The following is a 26464-nucleotide window of genomic DNA, read 5'->3' as shown; positions in this document are numbered from 1 at the left end:
ACATTATATAAATGCCTAAGCATTGTGCTACGTATCCGAAACTAAAAAAATTAAGTAAAATAAAAGTCATAGTGGAAATAATAGTTTTCCCTAAAATTTCAATAAAATCTTAAGATAACAGGAAGACTTTTTGTCAAGGGCACTAAAACAGATAACAAAATGAAATGCTACAAATGAAGGTTCAGAAAATGCTCCCGTGTGACAAAAGATTTGTAAGTAAGCGACCTTATAAGTTAATTGACTGTACATTTGAGGAAAAATCAAGAGTATGCATCAAATTTAAATCTTTTACTGCTCTTGTAGAGCTCTGCATCCAGAATCAGTACTCAAAGAACATGAATTAATTCACTCAACAAGCCCATCACGGTCACAATGAAAATGTAGTAAAACCCTGCATTTTACTGGGGTCTTCACAAATGTGAAAGGTGGTATTAAGAGAAACTAAGAATGTTCCCTGTGTGCTCCCTATTAGCATAACAGAGTACACGCCATCTTTAAAAAACATTTCTTAAAATTTAAGAAAATGAGAAAGAATATTTTGAGCTAACTAAACAAAATGAGTATGTTGGGGCAGATTTTTACAGAAGCAGTTTTTAAACTGAGAGTCAAACACCATCTTCAGTCCAGTGAGCTTTCTGGCTTTATCCAAATACCCAAATGCTGTTGGAATATAAAACGGTATTGGCTTATTTAATGTAGAAATTGACTTGTTTTTAATGGAGTGCTTTGGAGTTCTGAATGGAGTAATAAGCAGCACCATGGTACCACAAGAAAAACATTTCATCAAGAAAATAGAGCTTTCGGGGACTCCACCATCACATCTGCACATGTACCAACATCTGTGTCTACACAATCTGCTTTGCCAACTGTGACTGTGAATGTGAACTAATCGTTTCTTTTTTGAAGTCAGCCTATCCACTTGGGCATAAGATCCTATTTCCTTTCATTTGCTCACCTGCTAAAGAACATCGTCCCAGCTATTTTCTCCTATCTCCTGTAAGATGAATAAGGCCCTCCCTACTGCATCGTCCTCGCGAATATTCTTATTTCTCTCATTGGAAAACAAAACAGAAAAAAACCCAAACATTTTATTGATTCAAACTCTCATGCCATTTGCCACCCTTTTGCTGATCCCCTTTACGGCAAAGCTCCCAAAATTGTCTCTATACTCAGTTCTCCAAACCTCTCTTCCTATTCGCTCTTAAATCGACTCCATCAGGCTTTCACACCTACCTTGCCAATCAGACTGCTCTTGCCCGTGCACTGTTGACCAGGGCCAGCTTCACGGGCATGCAACCTGAGCTTCGTTTAATGCTCTGATGTCACCATCTTGAAATTCTTAATTTTTGGACAAGGGGGCACTGCATGTTCGAATTGCTGCAGGACTCACATATTATACAGCCCACCCTTCTGGTGACCTTCATGTTGCTAAAGTTCATGTCCAATCCTCTTTACTTATCCTACTTGACCTATCAGCTGTATCTTGTAAGGTCAATCGCTCCCTCCTTCATGATACCTTTTTGTTTTTCTTGGTTTCCACACCACCTTACTCTCCTGGTTTTTCTTCTACCTTGCAGGGCCTCTCTCCTTGGTGTTTGTTGTTAGTGTCTCCTTATTTCCCTAATTTCAAATATTGGGCATATTTTCTCTAACTCTTCACTCCCTAGATTATCTCGACCAGTTTCATGATTTTAAATGCCATCTATATGCTAATGATTATTCAACTCCCAACTCCGATTCATAGATCTAACAGTCTACTTGACCTTTCTATTTGGATATTAAATGTTGCTTGTCCAAAATTTAACTCCTTTCCTTCCCCACTCCAAACCTGATCCATTAAATCTATTCTGAGCCACTGGAAAAAAAATGATTCGCTCTTCTTTCTGTCATACTGTACATCCAGACTATCTAGTTCTACTTCCAAAATGATTTCTGCTCCTCTGACCTCTTGCAGAGAGATTACTAAATTGGCTTCTATCCTTGTATTCTTACTTCCTAAGATTTATTCCAAGCATAAAGTAGTTCCATTAAAACATTAAGCCAAAGAACACGCCTCTGCTCAAAACACTAGAATACTTCAGACAGAATAAAAGCCACAATCCTCAAAGGGACCTACAATGTCCTAAATGATCTGATTTCCTCCTACCTCAATGCTTTAGACTCTGAGTGAATTTCTAAATGCTCTCATCCTGGTTGACCCTGCCCCAGCCACGTTGGCCTCCTGCTCTTTCTCAGACTTATCACATATATTCTCTCACCTCAGGGCCTTTGCACAGCTGTCCATTCTTCCAGTGCCTCCTTTAAGTCTTGGCTCAAAGGAGGGCTGTACTAGTGTTCACCCTGTTGATTATGGCATCTAGCCACCTCTCCTCACTTTAACACTGCTTCATTTTTCCCTCTAGAGCATTTATTTTCTAACGTGAAATGTTATTCATATATTTGTTGTGTAGGTATGTTTATTGCCTATCTCCTTTCTATATAAACAGGAGTTTAGGCCTGCTATCTTTCATCAAGAAGGTCCAAATGCCTGAAATAGTGCCTGGTACACAGTAAAATCTCAATTAATATTTGTTGAATAAATGCATGAAGCCTGGGTTTGCACTCTGTTTTATCACCAACAAACAACAAAATAATGGCAATGAAAATTTCACTAGAGGAAAAAGAAATCGAGGCAACTGTTAAAAATAAAATGATAGAAAACAAAGCATCACAATAATATCAAATTGAGCTCTGTAAACTCACTGTTGTATATATGCTTTTTAGGATCCATCAATTCACTGGGTAATACATGCTGTGTAGCAAGATAACATCTAAAGAAATTTAAGTCTAAAGAAAATATCATTGGTTGTAATACACTAACTTAAAAAAAATGACAAATATCTAAACATGAGGGCAGACATTACTTTCAAGTAGGAGTTGGTACATGTTCTGAGAAAAAGTCTGATGTATTTGTGGATTTTCAGTTCATAAATATTCCTGGGAAATTACTTACAGTTTAGTGCTCATGCAGTTTTAACTTGGAAATTCACTTTCTATTTATAGAAATAATTTAAACGGTTTCTATTATATTTTCTCTCTAATAACCCCTGCCATCCCAGTCTCTATAGCTTACCTGAAGAAAAAAGTTAATATTTGTTAATTATTTGCTGTTGTTAGTGAGCAGGAAGTTGGAGGAACAGGTTGTGAACTGATGTAATATATTCAAAATAAATACCGTAACATTTATGAAAGATGACTTTCAGATTACTAACATCCTGTATATATTGAAGGGTATAAAATTAGCAATAAAATTTCATTATAAAAATTACTTATTTCTATTTTTAAAAATTCTTTGAATTATTCATTAAAATGGTCAACAGAAAAAGTCCCTCTTTTCCCATCTACTGTTATGCTTTACTTTTCTACCCATTAGTGTCACTATAAAATATGGCATGGAGAGGACATCTTGACTGGATATTAACTTTTGCAACTTTTAATAGTTTTTGAGTTTTGGTTTTTTTTTAGTTCATACCAGTATGTTAAAAAAAATTGTACTCGGGGTTACAAAGATGGAGAACAAAAGTACAAAGGAATTAGCAGTATGCTCGAAAAACAGGGCTTCTCTTCCGTGCAAACGCTTTTCGTCTTAAGCAAATTTGGCTCAGAAAGAATCAGGCAGGTGCTGCTGCTGCTGCCGTGCTTTTGGGTTTCCTGGCAAAACTGGAGATGCACTGGGACCTGAGACAAAACCCAGAGGAACCACAGCTAACCTCAGCCCTTCGACCAATTTCTTCCCTGCCAGTTACGAGAGTTCACTATTGTTCAAGCTCCAGGGGTCACACTGCCAGTCTATGGGTAGAATTTATTCTGAACAAGTGATTTGCTTGGCTTGCAGTATTAAAAAAAAAAAAAAAAAAGGCAAGTCAGTCACCGACATTAAAAATGAGATTTCATAGAAAATTCCCTTTGTCCAGTTTTCCTTGAAAACTGAAAATCAGGGAACACGAGTCGGCTTGGCAATATCCTTAGAACCGAAGAAAGGCTACCTTTATACACTTTCCAGTTCCCAAAGTCTCCACCAGCTGGCTTCACCCACACAAGCTGCTTGCCTGCTCCTCTGTTCAACTGAGTTTCTGAATCCTGCTCTACCCGCACAGAGATGGGAGACCAAAAGGTGAGGGGAGGGTGACAGTGCTGACTCATTCCTCTCTCCTCCAATGGTAAATGGCTGATAGCCACATATTTCTCCTTGAAAGGGATTCTACAGTCCTGGATGAGAACAAAGTCCATCCACCTCTATCTGAAAAGTGGTCCCTGATGGAAGAATCAAATTCTAAATAAGGAAAAGAAATCACATTACGGGCTATTACCACACACGTTATCTAGAGAATGTTGCCTCCAGCTTTTAAACAGCGCATTATCATTATGAAAGCCCCTCAAAGACTCTACTCTGCTGTTTTCAAAACAAGGAAGAAAGAGCTAGAAAAAATAAAGGATTTGTTAAGTTAGGTTCGCAAAAATGAGAAGTGAAGATTGTGCGAGGGTAGATCCTAATTAATTTAAAATTTTCAAAACAAATCTTCTGAAGCAATGAGTTATTTATATACTTTACGTCCTGAACTTTTTGTACTTTTCCTGCTGATTAAAGACACTTGGGTGAGTGTTCTCAGGTCCTTTCTCCTATCTGGATTTCTTCTGCCTCTTCCCTCTTTCAAAATCACCCTTCAGGAAACCTCCTCTAATTAATTTCATTTTAAGCAAACAAACAAGGCATGCCATATTATTAATATAAACTTCTTAAGATGGTTTACCAGGACCCTCGCATCTTATTCATATGGGTATACTGAATGGAATCAAGGTTAAACTTCAAAAGCTGGAGATTTCACATATTGCAACATAATCATTACCCAATACTCAACACTCAATATTGGATACTCAATAAATGTTTTTGAAACGAACACAAATTTTTTATTGGTAATCTTCCTAAAGGAACTAGTATAATTTTTTACACACAATCTATCAATACGAGATTGGTTGGTTAAAGGGAAAAAAAAAGCAAAGCAAAATAAAACAAGTTGAGAGAGTCCAGGCTTTTCGATCTTAGTCTTATTTTTTTTAATGGCGATTTCACCATCTCAACTCATTAGAGCCTGTCTATATATTACAATGGTGTGTATCTAATATTGCTACATGGATGGAAGTGAATCCGTATAAACCATACCAACGCCATTACGTATAACTGGTGGTAAAACTTTATTATTCAAGTTTAGATGTAACAGACATCTTTGCTGCCTGAAGACTGTTTGCATAAGAAATACACCAAGAACATGTTTGTGAGTAGAAATGAACATGCACTATGAAAACAAAATTAAATAAAACAAAACAAAAAAAAATCCATGTGTTGTAAGAACAGAACTATTATAGCCAACATTCTAATATTCAAATCAGGACTACAAATTGAATTTTTTCTTAGCAACATGAAATCATTCCATATGAAAGACATTTTCTGCTGGTGAATATTGCTGTAAGTTAATTTTACATTGGCATTTTGAGATGTTTCCCATTCCCTTCCCACCCCCCAAATTGTCCACATAGTCAAATTGTCCACCCTAAGGAATTTGGCATTTCTTTTTGTGATATTTGCCTTGTTGGTAGCCATTAAGAAACTATGATTTTATCAGCCTTGTAATAGTTTTGCCTCTTCATAGCCAACATTATAGGCTGTCTAGTTATGATATTTACAGCTCATTTCTAACGAAAATGACCCCAACCTTTCTTGGCCCTTGGGAACTGAGAGTTTAAATAAGCCCCTTAGCCATATAATAATACTTGGCACTCTCGTGGTGCCTTTCAACCAAGGGTCTCAAAGTGCTTTACAAACAAGTACTATATTACCATTATTATTATTATTATTAATATTATTATTAATATATATATTTTTTCCATTTTACAGGTGAGGAACCTGAGGCACAAAAAGAAAAAGTGATTTGCTGCAGGACACATAATGAAAAACAACCAGGGGTAAAATCAGAATACAGTTTTGGGACTTATGGATCTTGAAGGATCGTTTTCTCTGATGAAGGCTAAATGTTATTTCCATGGAAAGTTACTCCTGCTTTTACTCTGGTGTAGGATGGAGTGAAGCTTACAGCTCTACCTTTCCATTCAAGAGAACAACACGTGAGCATACGTTATCCAGTTTCCGTGTGTGGATCAATGTTGAGTTTCACATTTTCTTCATCCCTGACTTGACACACTTTTGCCCTAGCATCTTCCGGAGGTCTTAATTACTGCGATTAACCGAGGATGCTTTCTAAACAATTGCACCGCCACCAGGAACACGTTGAGTCCACCGTCTATGGAACGGTAATTGGAAAACCAAGAGGAAGTGCTCTTCAAAGAAGACATGCCTTCTGCCCTTGGCCAAGTCTTTCTTTGGGAAAATAACACAGCCCTTCAAGGTCTCGATGCACGTCATTCTATCCTCTTCCCATTTACAGTTGCTTGCTGATGGAATTCCACCTAATAGTACCTACCTTTGGTTAGCACATTTAGTTTCCTATTCGGGTTGATTTCGATGCCTCCATTTTCTCCTGTGATCTAGGACAGTCAGCAAGTCTTCACCTACTTGCTCACCAAAGACACCTTGCGTTTTTTGCCATGGCCCTTGACCCAAAGACAGGAAGCTGTGAGCTTGTGTAAACTTAGGCCAAAGGCTGGCACACAATGTGGAAGCTGAAAGCCAGCTTCTTTCCTCCACACTTCCACTGCGGGATGACAGCCGTTCCCCCTTGAGAACTGCATTCATGTTCACTAACTAAACAGGCAGGGAGTTCGAGGTCTCAAGACACGTCACCTCGTGATGTTTGGCAGCCACACAGCAGGAGGCTAACAATTATTTTAATAGCAGTATTGATACTCTTCAATTTATTAAGAAAACGTATATCCTCAGGCATTTCAAAATATATATATACATTTAATATTTTTGGAGCTGTATTTGCATTGGATCATAATTATGTGCACATGTGCAATCATAAACATAATGTGCTACCACAGGCTTCAACAAAGAGCTGTCAAAGATAATCACTTTTTTCTTGTCATTTATTGTCTTAGAAAAGAATCCCCATGCTTGCTTTCTAAAATCTACCTTTACTAAAAGAGAACAGTTTAGAACAAAACATCACTATCTTAAAACTGACTTTTTAAAAGAACATCTCAATATGTCATGTAGAAAGAATGGGCAGACTCTTTCTCTTTTTAACTAGAGAGTTAATGTGTTAACGTTTAGAGCTCCATCCTTTGCTCATATACTTAAGAGTCGTGTCGTGTCTCTCGATCCACAACTTTGTGAGATGGGCTGGCTCTTTATGCTTTTTCTATCCCCAACAACATTATGAATAGATGGGTGAGAGAGGAAGGGAGGAAGAGTGAGAAAAGGAGAATGAGAATGTATGAGCTGGTCCTGGCTCAAAGATTGATTGATCTAAAGCTTGATTCAGAATGTAGACAAGTAATTTTCAAAGACGGTTTTTAAATGGCATACAATTTTACCTGGCATACAGTTTTCATTATAGGGGAAGTCTTTTCCAAAGGGGAAATTCCTAAATCATCCTGAAAATTCTCAAAAAAAAAAAAAAAATTAAGTCCCTAAATAGCTCATTTAAAAATTACAGCTTAAGACAACAAAATGACTCACACATCTTAAAACCAAATAAAATAAAAATAACAACTAACCATTTTTGTAATATATTTTGAAAGATGGAACATACAAGGGGTATTTTAGTGTTATGATAAATTTTCATCTTTTCAAAAAAGCTCAACCTCTTCTCCATCAAACTATGTATAACAAAAATGAAAATAAAATAATCAATAATAAAGGAATATGGAATAAGATCTAAGTGTCAATGCTATCCAAGAATATTCTACTGAAAGTAGACTGACCATAAATATTCCAAGGTTAATGATATGTATTTCCCAATGCTAAACATTACTACCAAGTCTGTCTGAGAAAAACATGTCAGATGAAAATAAAAAGGCACACATGCCAAAAGTGAACAACCTGTTTGTGTCTGACACACTGAAGAAGTTGCTGATGGAGTCGTTTTGCCCCGAAAGTCATACTTGTAAAAATTGCCCAACTTAGCCAAACTTCTGGTATTTTGCTGTTTGAGCAGTCCACATATAATGTTGCTTGAGGATTGCCAGAGCACACTTTGTTGCTAGTCTTTTCTTCTAAGAAAATTAAATATTGTGTTATTATTTGGAAAATCTTTTTTGTATGTTTAATTGCCACCTCTCAAGTCTGCCTGTACATCTGAGATGCATTCTTTAAATTCTTAAGAAAGATAAATCATGGTCACATAATTTGAATATCAAAGCTCCTCATTCCATTTCTTTATTTCGGTTTATGTGAATATCAGAGCTACAGGACAGGTGAGATCAGAATAGAGCCCTTTAAAAATGAAACTGGAGCAGAAGGCTTAGTCCTGATTTCTTTCTTTCTCTGTCTCTCTCTTTTTTACATGAAAACGAAAATGCAAGAATGGAAATGACGACACGACATCAGAAAGACATTTCATCCACTGCAACAGTCAGGAACTGGTTGAACTCTCTACCTGCCATCCAACTTTAAGAACCGAAGACCTGGCATTGTGAAAAAGAAACAAAACCCAAACAAAACAAAACAATGCAAAGCAACTGCGAATTAATGTAAAAATGGAGTGCAAATGCGACTACAGAATGCAATAAAAACATCAGCGCTGCGGATTCCAGCAGCACTTATCAAAATAATTTCTGAAATGTTTCATCTGAAACATAGACAAAGCAATAAAAAGGATATATATGTATCATTTTAAGCATAACAATGTGACTTAAGAGCTTAAAAATTAAAAAAAAAAAAAAAGTACTTGGAATGAATAGTGCTACCCTTTTTTTCCTAAGTAGGCATAAAAATATTTTCATTTCCTTCTTGTTTTCCATACCATTATATCAAGAACTTTCATTTGTTTCATGTTACCGTTTACAATTTTAATGCACATATACACACTCACACACATACACACACACACACAAAAGATATCTACCGCAATAGAAATAGTTGCTTCATTACCTTGTTTGCTACATTTGCAAATGTAAACAGCTAGGCAGAGCCAGAACTGACTCTAATGCATGATGGAATATCTTTGTTGCATACGTACACTGTAGAAAATAATTATTCAATATGTCAGGCACCATTATTTGAAATGTAATACATTAATATTTACTAGAAAAATAAGTTTTTTTTTTCCTATTTGTTCTCCCAACTTCTTTAATGAAATAAGTTAATCTGACAGTGCATCCAGTAGCTTGTAATATCTTCTACATCTCCGTGACAAAAAATAAACTACTGGTTGGGACAATATAATGCAAATTATTAAAGTCAGTCCTTGTACATACATCCTTGTAGCAAGCATTGAGGCTCGACTAACAGCACCTTTAACCAATTATTTAATGTTCAGTTATTTAGCCCTATTTCCCTGAGCAGTTATGCTGAGGAGCTTTCCCTTCATGGATAGTTTTACAAAGCCTTAAGTATTAAAAGTACTATGAAGACATACTTCTAAGAATCCTATTTAATGCTACTTAACTAAACCTGTATAAATCTAATGAAGGGATGGATTGGTACACATACCGTCAGTTTGTGGTAATGTAACCTTAGATGCTGCCTGACCACAAAGTTTGGACATTACATTTAACCAAAAGAAAATAAATAAATACAGCAGGTTACCTTGTGGAGAAAAACCGTATGTTCTAAACAAACTAAGCCCATGGTCTAAACTTTTGTATCCATCTATTCTTTTGAACTGAGGGGATCCCTTTAGTTATAACGTGCCAAGTGAGATTAGTGACCAAGAGGAGTCTTAAAAAACAAATCCACACTGGTTCATCACATACAAGAAAGAAAATACCTGGCTAAAATAAAATTACTACATAAGCACTGAGGACATTGGTTTTTAAAAACGTATATATATTTGGACAAAATGAACCTAAATTGCAAACAAAAGGACTACTTTCGAAAGGAGTATGTGAACATCTAAAGGACAAAAAAATCAGAGAGGGTGTGCATGTGTATGTACAGGCAGGGCTGGCCAAAAACAATGTGCCACCATCTGTCACTTTTCTTGCTGACTTCACACCAAGCCGAATCACAGCTCACATTTCTAGGTCTAAATCTGAAACATGGTCAATGAGAGGAGACTGATGTAACGGGGGCACCATTTTCCTTTCACTGCCCTGGAGATTAGATTTCTCCTCATCTGCCTAGGATTTCATGATACCTTCTAAATTTAGGCGACCAAAATTTATGGGTTTCTGAACAAATGGGCCAATGGCCAGCCCAGTACTGCTTTAGACTCATAATGTGTAAACCCTTCCAAATTCTAGACAGCTTTGACCTCTTTCTTTACAAATACAATAATTATGGTCTGGTGATACTTCTCTTGGGTCGTTTCCACCGTGCACATTCACCGAGATGGTTCTGGCTTACTAGGTTCTAGAACATGATGACTACGTGCCATCTTCCATTTTTTTTTTTTTCTCACTGACCATCTGTCTCATTTTGAAAATCTTGGTAACCTACTCATTAAAAGAAAGAATAATAAAAGAAGGGAATTTCATGTTGGATAAGGCAGGCTCTATGAAGTATTTTTTTTTAATAGGTCTTCATAAGACATTACAAGCTATTGAATTCCCATCAAGAAAACCTATTTCTATTTAATTGTGCTAAGTGCTAAGGTTTTACTCTTTAGGTTTTCCATTTTTTTCTGCTTGTGCATTGTTCCTATGCAGGCCCCTCTGGATATGCGTTGTGAAGTCATATTTGTCCGTGCAAAGATGCTGGCATATGCTGCACTGGAAAGGCCCACTGTCACCATGGCAACTCATATGCAAAGCATACATCACTTCATCCAGAAAGACAATGCCACAGTGCACACATTTAGTTGAAAGTTCATCTTGAGTACTTCTATCAACTTTCTCTGTTTTTACTACATTCAAGGGACCTTCATTTTTTACATTTGACGGTGCCTTCGTTTTCTCCTTGGAGGCACCGTTTGCAGTTGGCCCAGGTCTGGAATGCTTGATCGCCAAATCTAGAGGAATGTCATTGTCTGATCCAACAGCTGAAAAATGAGGAGGCAGATTGAAGGTGGGATAAGGCACATAGTTTTGGCAAGGATTTGGTAGGCCAGGCACGTGACTCAAGTAGTGCGGGTTCCCAGGAACGGAGAGCTTGTATTTACTCCAGAACCGCAGCCAATCAGCTTCACTCTGGAAGTCATTATGTACAAACGGAAGTCCGAAAAGGGGGTACTGGTACTTTTCAATAGGGCTGCCTGGTGGTGAATAATTTGGGTGTTTCGCAGGTCTCATGTACTTTTCTATGGGACTGCCTCTCTCAGAACTTCCTTTCCCTTCAGACACGGATGAACTATTTCCTGGGTCTCCAGTACTTTCCTGAGGGCTTTTTATCTGAATGTGCAAAGGTTGCATCCTTTTGTGAATATCCAGAGTTTGGCTGACCAGGACTGGCTGCTGAGCAGAATGGCTTTTAGTCAATGAACCCTGAGCTTCGTATTTGCTCAGGCTCGGGAGCGGAATTTCTCTCTGGTGACTTTCGGTTAAATGGTCTTCTGACCTCCTCTCTAACGGGCTTCCATTGACCTGCTCCTCACTGCCACCTCTCTGCTGTTTGTTGAGCTGCTCGGCCTGAAGTGCCTCTGGGTTAAGGCGCTTTCTTGTTCTTCTCCTAATAATCTGCTCACCGTTGTTTTGTTTGATGATGTTTAAAGGCCTGGGAGTCTGCAGAGAACGCACACACAACACATAAAAGGAAAACATTAAAAATACATAGAAATGCGTTAACAATTCCTCACAAATAGAAACCATGCTTAAGTTCAAAGCACGGATAGGCTTTACGTTATAGATCTGCTAAATCTCCTCTTTTTTTGCCCTAAGCAGGACCAGAGGAAGAAACCAAAGCGTACTCTTGTAGCCTAATTAAATTATGCCCATCTTTGTAGGGAGGACCGGAAACTTTAACTTACTTACAAACAGCTTTTCCAAATTAAATAAGAAATTTTGGAAATGCATCGTTTAGTGATAAAACCGCGTAGAAAGTTACGTAAAGAAATGTGATTTTTCTGAAATTTCTCAACTTTTGAGTCATGTGCTAAGATGTCAACATAGTAATATGGGAAATAGAGTTTGATGATAACTGTAGAAAATTTACCCATCGCTACAGACTGAACTGTGTCTCCGCCACCGCCTCTGTCCCACTGCATATGGTGAATCTCTAACCCACAATGTAGGTGTATCTGGACAGAGAACAGTCTTTGGGAGGTAAACAGGTTAAATGAGGATGCAGTAAGAAGCCAGGAAGACGGCTCTCACTGGGACCCAACCAAGCTGGCCCTCTGACCTCAACCTCTTGGCCTCCAGACTGTGGGAAAATAAATTTCTGTTGTTTAAGCCACCTAGTCTATGGGATTTTGTTACAGCAGCCCAAACTGACTAATACATACATTCTTCTAAATAACTGCAAATGTGAATATAAAATATAAAATATCAAGGCACACACACACACAAAATCAAACTGACCAAATGAATTCTGAGGAAAGATATCAGGTAAACAAGGCCTTGTTGATGAGTTTTTGTTTGTTTGTTTTTTACCTTTCACTTTTATTTCTCGTCCTTTAATAATATTTTATACTCAGTAGGGAAGATTTAACTTGTTAACAGGTGAAGTATTTTTCTGTTGAAAATCTTAACTCATTTGAGTGTTGGTTGAAATAGCCGATCTGTCATTCTAACTTTGTACTCTGTACTTAAATTGAATGCTGACTTTTCCTCAGCTTAAGTATCTTATTCAGCTTAAGTATTATAGTTGGTATTTATGTATATGTTCAATTGGTGTTTATATTTTATAACTAAAATCCACAGATGAGACTATAATAAAAAGTCTACTTGTAAGAGCTCTAACTTTCATTTATAAAATTGAAAGAATAAGTTTAATAAATTGACGTATATTTACAGATTAAAAATTTAGAAGAATCTTTAAATGGGCTGGGATCTGACTTTTCTAAAAGATTACTAAAATCAGGAACTAATCGCCATGTAAAATGTAATATATACAATATGTAATTTGTGAGTTATTCCTAGAAAGAATGTATCTCAAAGCAAGAGAGTACCTTTATATTTTAAACACTATCCAAATATAAATCCTTTTTGGAATGTTTCTAGTGTCACAAAGGTATTTTGAAGGAAAGAAAGATAACGCACTTGTTATTGACAGTTCAATTAATGGTTTCAGAATGACAATGACACACCCCATGGATATGCCATGTTCATTTATTTTGTTCAGAATGTTGAAGTGCATAACGAACTCATACTCACATTATAAAAATATGCAGTAATCTCTATCTTAGAAAGAAACCTGAGATCTGCGTTAATACCTTTTTTAAATTCCCTAACTTTTGTGGCAGTCTTTGACATGAAATGTGAGCATAACCTTTACGTAGTTAAATTCCCAATTTATTAAAAACTCAAAACTGGAAAACATCTTGTCTCTGGAGAAATGAATATTTAAAAACTTATAAGAAAAAAGTTTAGTTTGATACAGTTGTTAAATTATCATAAGCTGGAAGAGCGATAGTTTAATTAATTCCTGGCCTATGATTGGCCAGAGTTCAGTTAAAATCATTAATGTCAGTACTCATTAAATGGAAGCTTATTGCTGTGCTTAAGTGGTGAAGGTTAAAAAAGAGTAAGGTGTGTGAGGCTGGTGGGGAAAATCTACTAGCTACATGCTAATAACTAAGGTTTTTACAGTTTATCATCAATTAGTATTGTTGGCAGCATCCATTTTTCAAAGAGTGCTTCCAATGGTCCATTTATGAGGACAGTGTGTCTAAAATTGTATTCCCTGTATCTGTAATCTACTCATTGGCTGTGCTAAGAGCTATGGTAAAATACTAAACAAAATGAAAAAGTAAGAGGAAACAGACTTCTATTTACTAAGTGGGGTATTTCTATTTTTAAAGGCAGCCCTTGTCAGCAGATAAACTTTCTAAACTAAAAAGATATCCTTTAGGAAGTCAAATGCATGTACAGATGGGGAAATTTATAAGATTAAATTTTAGTATAGGATTCTGAGTAAAATTTGATAAGAAATTACTGGAAATACCCTTGTGAGCCACAGAGAGAAGCCAGCCGGAGACCTTAAAACACAAAGCACCTGTGCAATTTACTCTGATGTGTGCTATTGGGGCACTTAGTTACTTCAACTAAATACGCACTGAAAGCACTGCAGAGATCCACCTGGCATTTTCGGGTCCTAGTTCTGAACTGGTCTTCTCACTGTGCCCAAACTCCAGCCTCCAAAGCAGCTAAGATGACACTTGCAAATTCCAAAGGCAAACTGGAAAATAAGCATTCCTTCCCTGTTCTATATTTTATGCTGAACATGGGAGAGCCCTCTTTTTAAAAATGAAACAACTTTTTATGTATTTTTGAACTTTTAAGAAGGTGTCTCCTTTCTACCTAAATTAAGTTCACCAAATTCTGATAACTTCGTTCAACTATCTGTTATGTGAAGTTCACAGAAATCAATCATTATCCTCTTTTATATCACAAGAAGCATAATGCATTACGAATGATCTCAAAGGTATCTCCCCACAACATCTAAGGCCATTTCGCCATAAATCACACGTGCACTCAAAGTGACAGTATTCTCTACTCTGGGGGGCCAGGCACTGCAAACTAGGGAATGGTACTTATCACACCACGAACCAGGCTGCTTTATAAAGCTTTTTGTGAAACAGCCTAACAAGTTCTTACCGAGTGAAGCTTCTGGTAGAGGCCACACGCGTTGCATACATATCCACCATTTGCATTCTTTCGCCAGAGAGAGGTCTTCGTGGTCAAGCAATTGGCACAAAAGACACCCGAGCCTCTACGCCTCTGAAACAGGAAAAACATAAGGTCAGAGGGGAGTCACATGACCACTGGAGTTAGACCAAATCAACCCAGGAGTTTTGTCTTCAGACTAGCAACAATGACAGTATAAAACCACACTGCCCATAATGAGGTCAGGTTCAATTGTGTTTAATAGGCACCACTGATTTTCATTATAATTAACCCTACAGTGATGGATGAGGTGTGTGCAACACCAAAGGCTTTTCACAGAAACAACTTTAACTTTTTGAACTTTGGGTTTTGTGCCTTTAATGATGGCTCCTAAATGCTGAACCCTAAAATATACCTTTTAAAAGTGTCAAAACAAAAGTCAAAAGACAGAACATGGCAATATGTTTAATATACGTTGGAAAAAGAGGAACCCGTGGCACCTGAGCTTTAAAATACCATCAAGCTTGGAATAAGTGCAGGATGTAAACCATTTAAAATTACCTGATTTGTGCCTTTTTATATGTCATTCATGTAACATATGTTTAAGAGAATATAAGACACTCGATTCAGGTCTTTGGTTTGCAATTGCAAAATCCGAAAGGGAACACTCTGTATTTCCTGAAGCTGAAAGAACCAGAAGAAACTTCAGCCAACTAGAAGTGTAGTTTACTAATGAGAACCCTTACGAGGTGCCTGCTCAAGCCATACAACACAATCCCATCAATGGCTATTTCATTATTTTATTTGACTCAGGCTTGGAAATCACAAGCATTTCCGAATACAAATTGACATTAGTGGGCGGAATTCTGTAAATCACCAGATTCAAAAATAATCTAAGAATACTTAAAAGTAGATAATTAGTATGGCTTGTTCCATTCTTGCTATCAAGTAATGATTCCATTAAACTTCTCACTGAAACAAAAGTCGGGCTGTGTTTGTAGGCACAAATACTAACAGGCAGGAAATGGAATTCTCTTGCAAGAAAAAAAAAAAAAAAAGACAGCCTGAATTGCAACCCGACTCTCGTTTCTCTAGGAAGCAAAGCCTTTAATGATAAAATATGCATGTTAGATAAGGAGTGGAAAAAGTCTTGCTGGAACCCAATTTTATTATAAATTTAAAATTACAAACACTGAAAGTCGAAATTTTGGGGATTCATAAAATTTAGGCAATTTATTTAACTTGACTCCATACTGTAGACCAGTGGTATCCTTGCCAAGAAAATACAATGGTTATAATTGTACTCTGATACATTTCAAATGGAAAGCTTTCTGCAGACATAATTTTGGCTTCAAGACTGGAACACTTTCTTGGCATTGAAAGGGCATTTGATTCATCGGGTGTTTCACAATGTATCACTAAAAAGACCTGGTGAGCAGCCAGTTCCCTATAGGGTAATTTTTCCATCCAGATGCAAGTGCTATCAGAGGCCCTCGTCAGCTAAACTAATTATGATCTTGCAATTGCTGATGCCTGCTCACTCTAACATTCGACATCCTCCATTAATCATCAATACAAGGAAAATGAATGAAACGTAAAGAAATGAGGGCTGGTAAGCTGCACAGCCATAAAAATCTGAAATGAGAGCAATAATTTAACAAGATTGGGGAATGTTTTTAGCGAGCACCAAGTCAGGCTAACAATTGCCCTTTTCAACCAAGAACACGATTTCATTAGTGTAGCAGGTTGTGCTACTTTAGGTGATGTAATAAAAGCTAGATTTTTCACAAAGATAATCTCTGGCTCCCCTTTTTCTTCCTCCCCCCAAGTCAAGACCAGGAATGTGCTGTACGTTTCTAAATCTCACTAAGAGCAAGAGCAAACACTGGGTGTTAGTCCACAAGTCCCAGTGGGGACCTACCGCAAAAGTAGAGGCTGCTGCCTCCTGAAAATCAATGAACTATTAGAGGCTGTGTTTATCAAACACTCTGGGGCCCCCTTTATCCGAAGTAAGTTGGGGAACCTAGTTAGGTTATAATTGTGAAATTTCCCTGGGGCCATGCTGTCTTTTCCCTAGATTTAAATAACACGTTTGGCAAATAAACACCAACTTGATTCACATAAAGGCAATGTAAATGTCCATTTGGAAACTAACCCACATATGTGGCAGAGGCTCAAATCTGAATGTGTAACCATTCACTCCAGCCTGCTTTTCTTTCCTTCTGCCCTGGGTGCTTGATACGGCTTGCCAAAGTGGGTGTAATCCTGGTTTCAGAGCGTTTCAATCCTTGCACAATTTTGTGCTTAATTCTCTTGCAAAGAAAATGCCCTTCATTAGTTAGAAGGAAAATCCTGAAATTACAGCACTGGTTTCCACAGGCGTATCTTGCTTAAGTTAAGCAGCACTTCCGCTCCCATAAAGGCTGCTCCAATATATTTTAGGTAAAGAGTGTCTTTTTTAAAATATAGCAGGAGTACTCTGGATTCACTCCCTTGGAGTCAGTGTGGCATGGAGTTAATAATCAGATTTAGGATTCAGACTACCTGTATTCAAACTATGTTTCCATCTTTTGCTGGGTGCAACTCTGGGCGTTACTTCATTTCTCGCTGTTTAAATGTCTCCCCATCTTTAAAGCTCGAGCTGCTGTTGAGTATTCATGTGGGTTAATAGATGCAGTTGAAACAGTGCCAGAGACACAGTAAATGCTCAACAAGTTAGCTATTTATTAAGGAGATTCAATTATATTTCTTTTGTAAGAGAAAAGTATTTTCTTAGTTTTGTTTTAATCTCCTTAATCTACTTATAAAATATTTTAGATGTGCTTAAAACATAAGAGTTGGATATTATCAAATGCATTTCATATGTGTCAATCTTATCAAATATGAGAATGGAAAGTTGAGTCAGAGTGAAATACCTAGGTGTTCACACCTAGAATTCAAGAGGAGCGTGCTTGTGTAGGGGTAGAGAGTGGGAGGTAGGTGAGAAATATTTCACCCATTAAGTTACCTCCCATCTAAACAAATTTATCACTTTGGTAAGCACTGCAGAACCTCATTTTTGGTGCACTTGGAATTTCTGCAAGCAGCAGAGCAGGTGAGAGAAATACTGTCCCCAGCTGTGGGACCACAGAATCATAGAACTGTGCCTCATCTCTCTCTTAACTGCAACAGACTTGAGAGCCCCGACTTAGTCTCACTTTGTATAACGCAACCTGACTGAACATTGCAAGGCATTTCATTTGAAGTTATCAACATCCTTAGCCCAGTCGAGTGTAGAGAAGCAGTCTGTTGCCAAGGGGAGGCAGAATAGAAGTGTTCCCTGCCCCACTTTTTTAAAAACAAGCTTGGCCTTGTTAAAGAGAAAGAACAGCACTAAAGACCTTATTTCATTCATTGTTTATCATGCATGACACAGTTTTAAAATATTTTGTCATTCTCCTTTACGCTATGTTTGTAAAAGACAGAAATCATGTCCCCTAAGAGTCATCAAATATTCTAAGTAATAAGCACCTAGGACAGTGCTCTGTCTTGAACAGCTAAACATTAATAAAGTTGAAGATAATCTCTGCAGCTATTATTTTTATCATTAGTAGTCACTCCTACTTTTGGAGGATTTTTTTTTTTTTGCCTTTTCTTTTTAAAATAGCCCTTTTAAATGTCTCCCATTCAGATTGACAAATTTATCCCCCATCAGGCAGAGATGGCTAATGATGCAGAAAATAAAATCAAGAGAATTAATTTTCCAATTCTACATTCCACACACTTCTTTTTGAGAAATGGCTGAAGCCAGGTACTTGTTAGGTCCTAAGAATACACGGTCAGGTAGAACAAAATTCCAGCTCTCCTTTATGTAGACATGATGGTCATACATTGCTGATGATTCTACTTGTGCATGCGTATGTTTAAATACGATTAAGATTGTTTTTCCTTTTCCTACATGCTGTTTTAAGGAGTTACCAACACTTCGTACGTCCATGACCTTGTAGAGGAGAGAGAAGAATCGAGTCATCTGAATAAAGACGCTTCTGGGAGAGAAAATGATAAGAATACGTAGCTGGCAGATAATATCAGCAGCACACCTGAGAGGCATATTTAGCACCTTTCTTACTCTCCTCTCAGTCTGAGGGAAAGCAGCACTCTTACAGATCCAAAGCCACACACAGCCATAGCATCCTCTGTCTCTGGCCTTCTCTAACTAACGTGTGGGATCTTCTTCTACATGGGGTCAACAAGGGGCAAGAGTAAAGGAAGGCTGGCCGAAAACCCAAATCTACATGAAAGTCTCCTCAACTGAAAATTTCTACAGAGAAAATTCCAGAAACGACAATTCAAGAAACGGATTTTTTTTTTTTTTTTTTTTAAACTTCAAGCGTTAGTAATTTGCCTAGTAACTTTTAGGTCGAATTTGTGTTGCCTCCATATTATTTCTGTTGGCTGGTAATTTCCTGTGTGAAAGGGAAGGATGGCAGTAGGAACAGTTAACTGCAAAGAATTTTGAGGCCAGTCCAGTGATTGGCCAAGCAAGTGCTTTTCAGTGATAATTTCTGAGAGTTCTTTGGATCACTTATTTCAAATGTATTATAACCACAATACTGATTTTTACAACAACAATTAGGTGAATTTGGACAATCATCTATGCCAGGATTTGAAATGGAAAATGGACACACCCATCTTTTAATATAAATATACTTTAAATCCAACATATTTTTTTTTTCCTGCTGTGGAGTATCACAAGAAGTATAATGACTAAAAAAATCTTTAGTCATTAGGTTCACAGCTAACTACTATATTGTATCATTATCATTGAGATTTTTCTCAAAGCTTCCAATTCAAGTTTTGCTTTTAGGAGGCTTAAATTAGTTATATATCACTCTGTGTTGAGCTTTGGTACATGTGCTAGTAAACTTAGGTGTAATTTTAGCAAAAAAAAAATAAATAAACAAATTGGTTCAACTGGTTTATTGTTTTTTGTATTATTTGAAGATTAGCTAAAAACAAACACTTTCTTTAAGTTTTTCAAATTTCGTTGTTAACAAAGAACTGATTTCATTTGATTAATAAACAGTAAATTTGATTGAATTATTCATTCAAGTGGCTTAACATTTAAACACATGAATATTCACCAAGATATTAAAAGTCTCCATTGGTGAAGTGATTTGTGCAGAAATTATTCTTTATAATAATTTTCTATGAGTAAGAACCATATTGAAACCACGTAATTATATAACAAGCCTTGATGGGCAGAGTATTTACTCACATTTTTTTATGGTTTTATATCTTAGCCATTTTAAATCGAATCAATTTGAAATTTGATATATGTGCTGTAAGTCTGGATGTACCTCAAATATTTTAACTATTTAGATAATTTGTTTATTCGATTATACCAAGAATCTTTTGTGAATTTCACTTTAGAGAAATGCACAGATGGCTATGATAGAGACTTCAGGAACCATTTTGCAATAATAAAATTTCAATGGTAACTTTAATTCAGTTCAGTTCAGGGAATAGTTATTGAATGTCCACCATGTGCCTGGCACTGAGCTAGAAGTTGGGGTTATAGTGATGTATATGACAGGCAAAGACTGTTCTCTCAGAGTTTCCAGTATTATCTGCTAAAAACACACTAAGTATAGAGGTAATATGACACAAACCGATTGTTCTCAAAGAATGACAGTTTGATCCATGTAAATTATATGGAAACTTTTATGAAGAAACCAAAGTATTTCCCATGAATAAATCTCATTTAAAGGATGAAAGTTATCTAATAATCAGATGGCGTACTCTCTGTGCTCCTTCATAAATATGTGTAATAATCTCCTATCAATAATATTTCCCTACTATCAAAAAAGTTGATGAGTTAAATAATGTGTTCATTACTATCATATATATATGTATATAATATCATATAGATAGTAGCATTCAATAATTGTTGAACAAATGGTGACTATTACTTTAGTTGTTATTACTATTTAGTTGTTACCACTAAGAGATACAGAAGGTCATATCCCCACCCCCTCCCAGTTCTACCCAAATACAGAATTAATCAGTTATTGACTACACATCAGTAGACCCTAAAGAATACATAGCATGCAAACTGAAACTACTTGAAAATAGATGGTGGTTTGCAATGAACACCTTTAAATTAACAGCCAAAATTTTATCAGACAACAGGTTGGCCAATATTTTAGCAAAAACAGGGAAAGAATTCTGCCAATAGAAAGTGATAGTTACCAAGACCTTGGCTGACTTTTGTTCTAAATAAAATTGTGAACAATCAGGTGAAATGGGCTGTATGGCAAGTACCTGCCTGCCTGAAAACAGCCCTCTTTGCCCTCAGATTTCCTGCCAGAAAACTGAAGAGATTCTACAAGGTTCAGCCAAGTACCCATCTTATAATCACCTATCTCAGAGTTTGGAAACAAAACCTGTTTTCCCTGCTTATTAAATTCACTTCCTCAACACATCAGCAATGATAATGGAGACCAGTGTAAACAAAGCTGACATCCCTGGCTAGGAGCAATGGAACCATCTCTTCCAGGACGTGAGGCAATACACACTCCAGCATCATACATTGTACCCAGGCACGAATGTGTCTAAAACTTACTCCACTGACGCGTCACCACACGAGGGGTGCCCAGTACATCAGGAAATGTTCGTGTGCTGAACGCATTAGTTTCATTTCTTCTGAGACGCAATTAATGTCTCTTAGAGTGGGATACCAGGAAATCAAGATTTATCAACGTATATCCCACACTTTAAATTATTTATATGGATTCCTAAAATCTACATAACTTAGAAATTTATCACACAGAAAAAAAACCCATTACACAGGTCTAAAGTACTCCATCTCCATTTTTTTGACTTACCTAATATATTTGGTAATAAGCAAACCAAACATACAATGCCATATACAAATTCTGTAACAGACCAGGACCAGAAAAACCCAGATCTTTGGAGTTTTAATCCACGCTGTTTCTGTAATGTTCTGCCTTTACAGTGATATGTATTTGGTCTGCTAAAAATATGGTTGAAAATTTATGTTTGCACTGTCTTTTGTCATTCCATGTGAAAGTCATTATTGACAAAAGAACTACTCCAGACTACTACTCCTTCAGTTTCTGCCACCATGGATCCATTTTCACCTTTAGCTGTAACAATGGTTGGAGAGTTGCTTTATAGGGACTTTCTTTTATGCCAGTGCCAAAATCTGACACAGAAAAGGAAAAAAAAAAAGGCTTTTTGGAGGCATAGTTAAACAATTTTAGTACCTCGTCAATAAACTTTAGCATGAGAATACAAGAATTGATTCTGTTCTAATACATTTACTGCACATTTTTTTATTTAAATATATTTAGAAAACACATTTATTATGGAAATTCCTTACATTATAAAAAATAAAAATCTTGGTGATAGAGATCTGTTCCAGAAAAATCCTAAAGTCCAAAGGGCTTAGCTTCTAAGTACTTAATTAAAGAGACAAATAGTTATTTTATATACTATCTATGTAGGGTTGCCTTTATAACAGATGACGATGCTTGTTATTTTGAAAGGAACAGAAAATACCAAATAATAATCAGTAATTCTTTCGTATTAGTTAACAGATAACTGAAGCATGAAGTGTTACCATCTTCAAGGCATTTATACATACACCAGTAGTTTCTCAATGGTTCCTAATATTCCTGGAAGGCATAAATCTTTTGATAAAATATATGACACTCTCACTCCCCAAAAATATGTAGAATATTTTTCAAGTCATTTCAGGCTGTTCAAAAGAATGTTCTTTATAAAATGTATCCAAAGGTTTTATATGGATCCCAAGGTTAAGAACCCTCCATATGTATTATACCGGTTTAGATTCAAAGTGAATTATTAGGTATTCTTCTTCTTTTATTGATGAGGTAAAGACTGAGAATGAGTCTTTGAGTTATCTAGTGTCAAAAAATACATCCTAGTCTCTAAGTCTAGGCAAAAACAAGAATTGTATTCTAAAAATCATTTTTCAATCAATTATCTGGTAGAATTCTCTTGTTTGACTAAATTTTGTCCCTTCTTTAATAATCATCATCATACATCTAATATTTAAAAAGTACTTATGTGTAGGATAATATAATACAGATTTAGTTTCATTGTATAACATCTTTAAAACAATCCTAAGAGACAGGTGTTTTTATTATATTGTTGTTGTTGTTACTATTATTATTATTTGCTCCACCTTACAGATGAGAAAACTAAGGCTTAGAAACATTTTTCAACTTGTTAAATAGTAGGGCTAAGATACTAACCCAGGTTTCCCTTGCTTCAGAGCCACAGTTCTTAACCATGTTTTAGGCCTTCTTTCTAAAGAGGTGATTGGGGAATTTTTACCAAAAATGTTTCACCATAGGACCCTTATCTCTTCAAGCCACCTTACAACAGCTGATCAAAATTATGCAAGTTTTGAAGTACCAGAAAAAAATGACTCATCCTTGATCAGATATGGCAATGAGCTGTTTTGAGGTTGACAGATACAGTCATAGCCAGAGGGACATAGCATTTGGCTGATGGAAGGTAGTGCTGGGGAAGGAGGTAGGTGTAGTTCATGTGTGTTGATCCTTTTGTCTCAAGGAAGAAAAAAAAAATGCATGCGAAATAAGTCTCCACCGAAAGGCAGAAATTAGCGACACCACTGACTTAATCCCTATGAATGCCAGTCACATGGGAGAATGGCTGTGACCTAGGATCTCTGTTTTTGTTTGCATTCACCTTGGCCAGACGTGGGAGGAAAAATGGTGCTGGGCTTTTGACAAATTTTGTAAACATGTATGTTCAAGTAACAATTTACTAGATTTTCTTTATATATTTGTATGTGTCCTGACAGAGACCTTTTGCAATGTGTTAGGTATCATCATTATTCAAGATTCCAAAGTGAGATATTTGACCAAATTCTTCAGATTTAGATAATATGAAAATATTTATAATTATTTTCCCTAAAACATTTCCCCCATTATTATATATAAAATATATATTCTTCATCTATCTATGGAATTGACTTTGATACTTTTCAAGTGTGATATAGTTTCCATTTCATTACAGAACAGCGAAGACCAAAATATTCTTAACTCTAAACTTTTTATAGGCTATCAAGTTGGGAGGATACAGTACAATTGGATGTTAAAACATTGCATGTAGTTTGCTCAGCAGAAAGATGGTAATTGCCACTTTTTTCCACTTAAACAACAAAAAAACTTTTGGAAATACAGAGTTAAATATATAGAAGTTCAAAATAGTTAAGAATCATGTTAAGAGACTGCAAACATGTCAAAAAGAGACCCTGATACCAAATATACAATTTGAACTAAATACTTGACAATACTATGTTGGGAAAACTTCTCATACCATCATCATCCTCTATGACTTTTAAATACTGAGGATGTGAGTGGGGGGGGGGTTCCCTAAGGAAATGGAGTTGAACTTCAGTTAATTTTTGAACCTATGGAAAATTCTTTTAGAATGTTATCTTGTTTTTATTCAATTTTGTGTATCCTCAGGACACAAAAATACATGGGTATTGACATACACCTTTCAAATAGTTAAAATAAGTGCCTAGTACTGTTATGTTATTGTTCAGCAGGAAGATGTGTCTTTAAATAAGAATTCTGACCATTATAGGTAAAACCAAACATGAGCAGATAATTTCATTACATAGGTACTGTGCAGACAGGAAAAATCTAAGCTGATTTTTAAAGTTTTAATAACATTATTTTAAAAAGACAACTTGGACGTATAACTTTCCTTAACAATAATGATGTAATTTTGTAATAACTGAAATCTTTCATGGGAAAACTGCTTCTTCAATAACTCACACAGTCAATTACAGAGGAAAGTTCTGTAATAGGCTGCCCCCCTGTCATCCACCACCCCCCTTTCAAATAGCTCACGTACACGACTTCCTTTTCCATTACCAACTTGTCTGCAGTACCATCTGTAAAAACGAACACATACCTTGTGCTGCCAGTTTCTGCTTTTGCACGTCCATTAGTGGGAATGGCTGCAGCTGCTCAAGAAGAAAGCAATGATTGTCTTTGCTTTATATATATATTTATTTCCCCTCCAGTACCACCATATCGGTGCAAGGCAAAAGATCGTCTTGGGTAGGGAACTGCACTTAATAACCTTACTCAGACCCGGTTTTCTGTGTGATCTGGAGTTTGTTAATCGCACTGTATCACATACCAAAGCAAGAACTACCTCATCACATCAAGCTCTCTCAAGACGACCCCTCGAGTCATTCCCACCAAAGGAACAATTAAAATCATTTTGTTCTTTGACATTTCATGAACTGAACAAAAAATCAGGAAACCAATACTGAGGCCTGGCAGCACATCCTGAGATACAAAACTCCTGGTATGTGAGATTTTATTTCATAAGAAGGGCTCTGAAAATATAACAGCAACTAACTTTTCTAACATTTGTTTTCTCCCGCCTCACGTTTATATTTTTTCTATTGGCATTATTTTTACTCTAGATCAACAATATCAAACTGTTCACAATTTCTGCAGAAAATACAAATAAATTAAAATAAAAAATTACCACAAATTGCTTTTTAAAGTGATTTGCCTAAAATAATTCTCCCATTTCTCTATATTGTGGAATAATAAGAATATAAAAAAGACACACATACACCATCAATTACCAAGCTGTTAAAATAAAAATATTTGAAATATTCACAGAGAAGTTGAAATTTAAAACACACAAAAGGAAAAAAGAGATCCAGAAAAAATGATTTAGCTGTTTTCTTGTATTATTCCACATTTTCAGATTTACCTGAAATGTATCAAAACTACTCTTCTTCATAAGGAGGCACTTTGTTGTCAACTTTTGGAATACCAATTTAATTTGAATACCAATTCTGCCTTAGTTTTTCATTTACTATTAAATTGTCTTAAATCATCAAATTGCTCCACTTTAGGTACAGGGAATAGAGTGCAGGTCACTCTCAGAGGACAGGGGCTTCTGAAGGAGGAGCCTATTTTTCTTTTAATCTATGTATTATAAATGCATTGCACATAGTAGGCATTTAATTAACAATAGTTCATTGAATTGACCTCGATCAAAGAAAGGATTCTGCTAATTTCAATAAACACATTCTGTTAAAATATGTGTATGTGAGGACACATACATATAGACTGTGATCAAAGAATTATACTTTAAGTGGTGCTTTATTCATAAAATATAAATGACAGCCATCATAACAGAAAATAGGACTCAGGTTGAATACAGTTTCACTTTTGTGAAATGTAAAAGAAAATTAATAAATTATGCACCACATTTAGAGAATATACGACAGGAAAGAAAAGGAACAAGCTTTGTTTGCTTGAGCTTCTGAGCAATTTGCAGGAGTAGTAGAAGTGGCATATGGTGTGTGTGTGTATTTGTGTATGTATATGTATACATACACAAATCAATCCATTGGAATATTTCAGCACTAACACGTTAGTGAAATTTTGCTAGTTGCTTTTATTTTCATTAAAGCAATGTCATATCTTATAAGTGTAGTTAAAATACCAATGCTATTATCTTAAAGAGAGAAAATTCCATGAGTTTTTCAGGTCGTTAAAAATAA

The 26464-nt window shown here is 36.2% G+C and overlaps 1 protein-coding gene across 8 annotated transcripts in view; it reads right to left on the bottom strand.

Moving 5' to 3' along the window:
- Nucleotides 1-5208: 5208 nt before the first annotated feature.
- Nucleotides 5209-26464, bottom strand: part of TRPS1 (transcriptional repressor GATA binding 1) — a 233596-nt gene continuing 212340 nt past the window's right edge. For all 8 annotated transcript variants that reach the window (XM_039853820.1, XM_039853824.1, XM_039853818.1 and 5 more), the window contains 2 exons: nucleotides 14854-14976; nucleotides 5209-11817 (listed from right to left, as the gene is read on the bottom strand). In XM_039853820.1, coding sequence (XP_039709754.1) covers nucleotides 10756-11817; nucleotides 14854-14976 — 1185 coding nt within the window. In that variant the 3' untranslated portion in view covers nucleotides 5209-10755. The remainder of the gene's footprint in view (nucleotides 11818-14853; nucleotides 14977-26464) is intronic.

Source organism: Pteropus medius, unplaced genomic scaffold, assembly GCF_902729225.1.
Source record: "Pteropus medius unplaced genomic scaffold, Ma_sr-lr_union100, whole genome shotgun sequence".
Classification (NCBI taxonomy): Eukaryota; Metazoa; Chordata; class Mammalia; order Chiroptera; family Pteropodidae; genus Pteropus; species Pteropus medius.
This window is presented reverse-complemented; position numbering and strand designations above follow the sequence as displayed.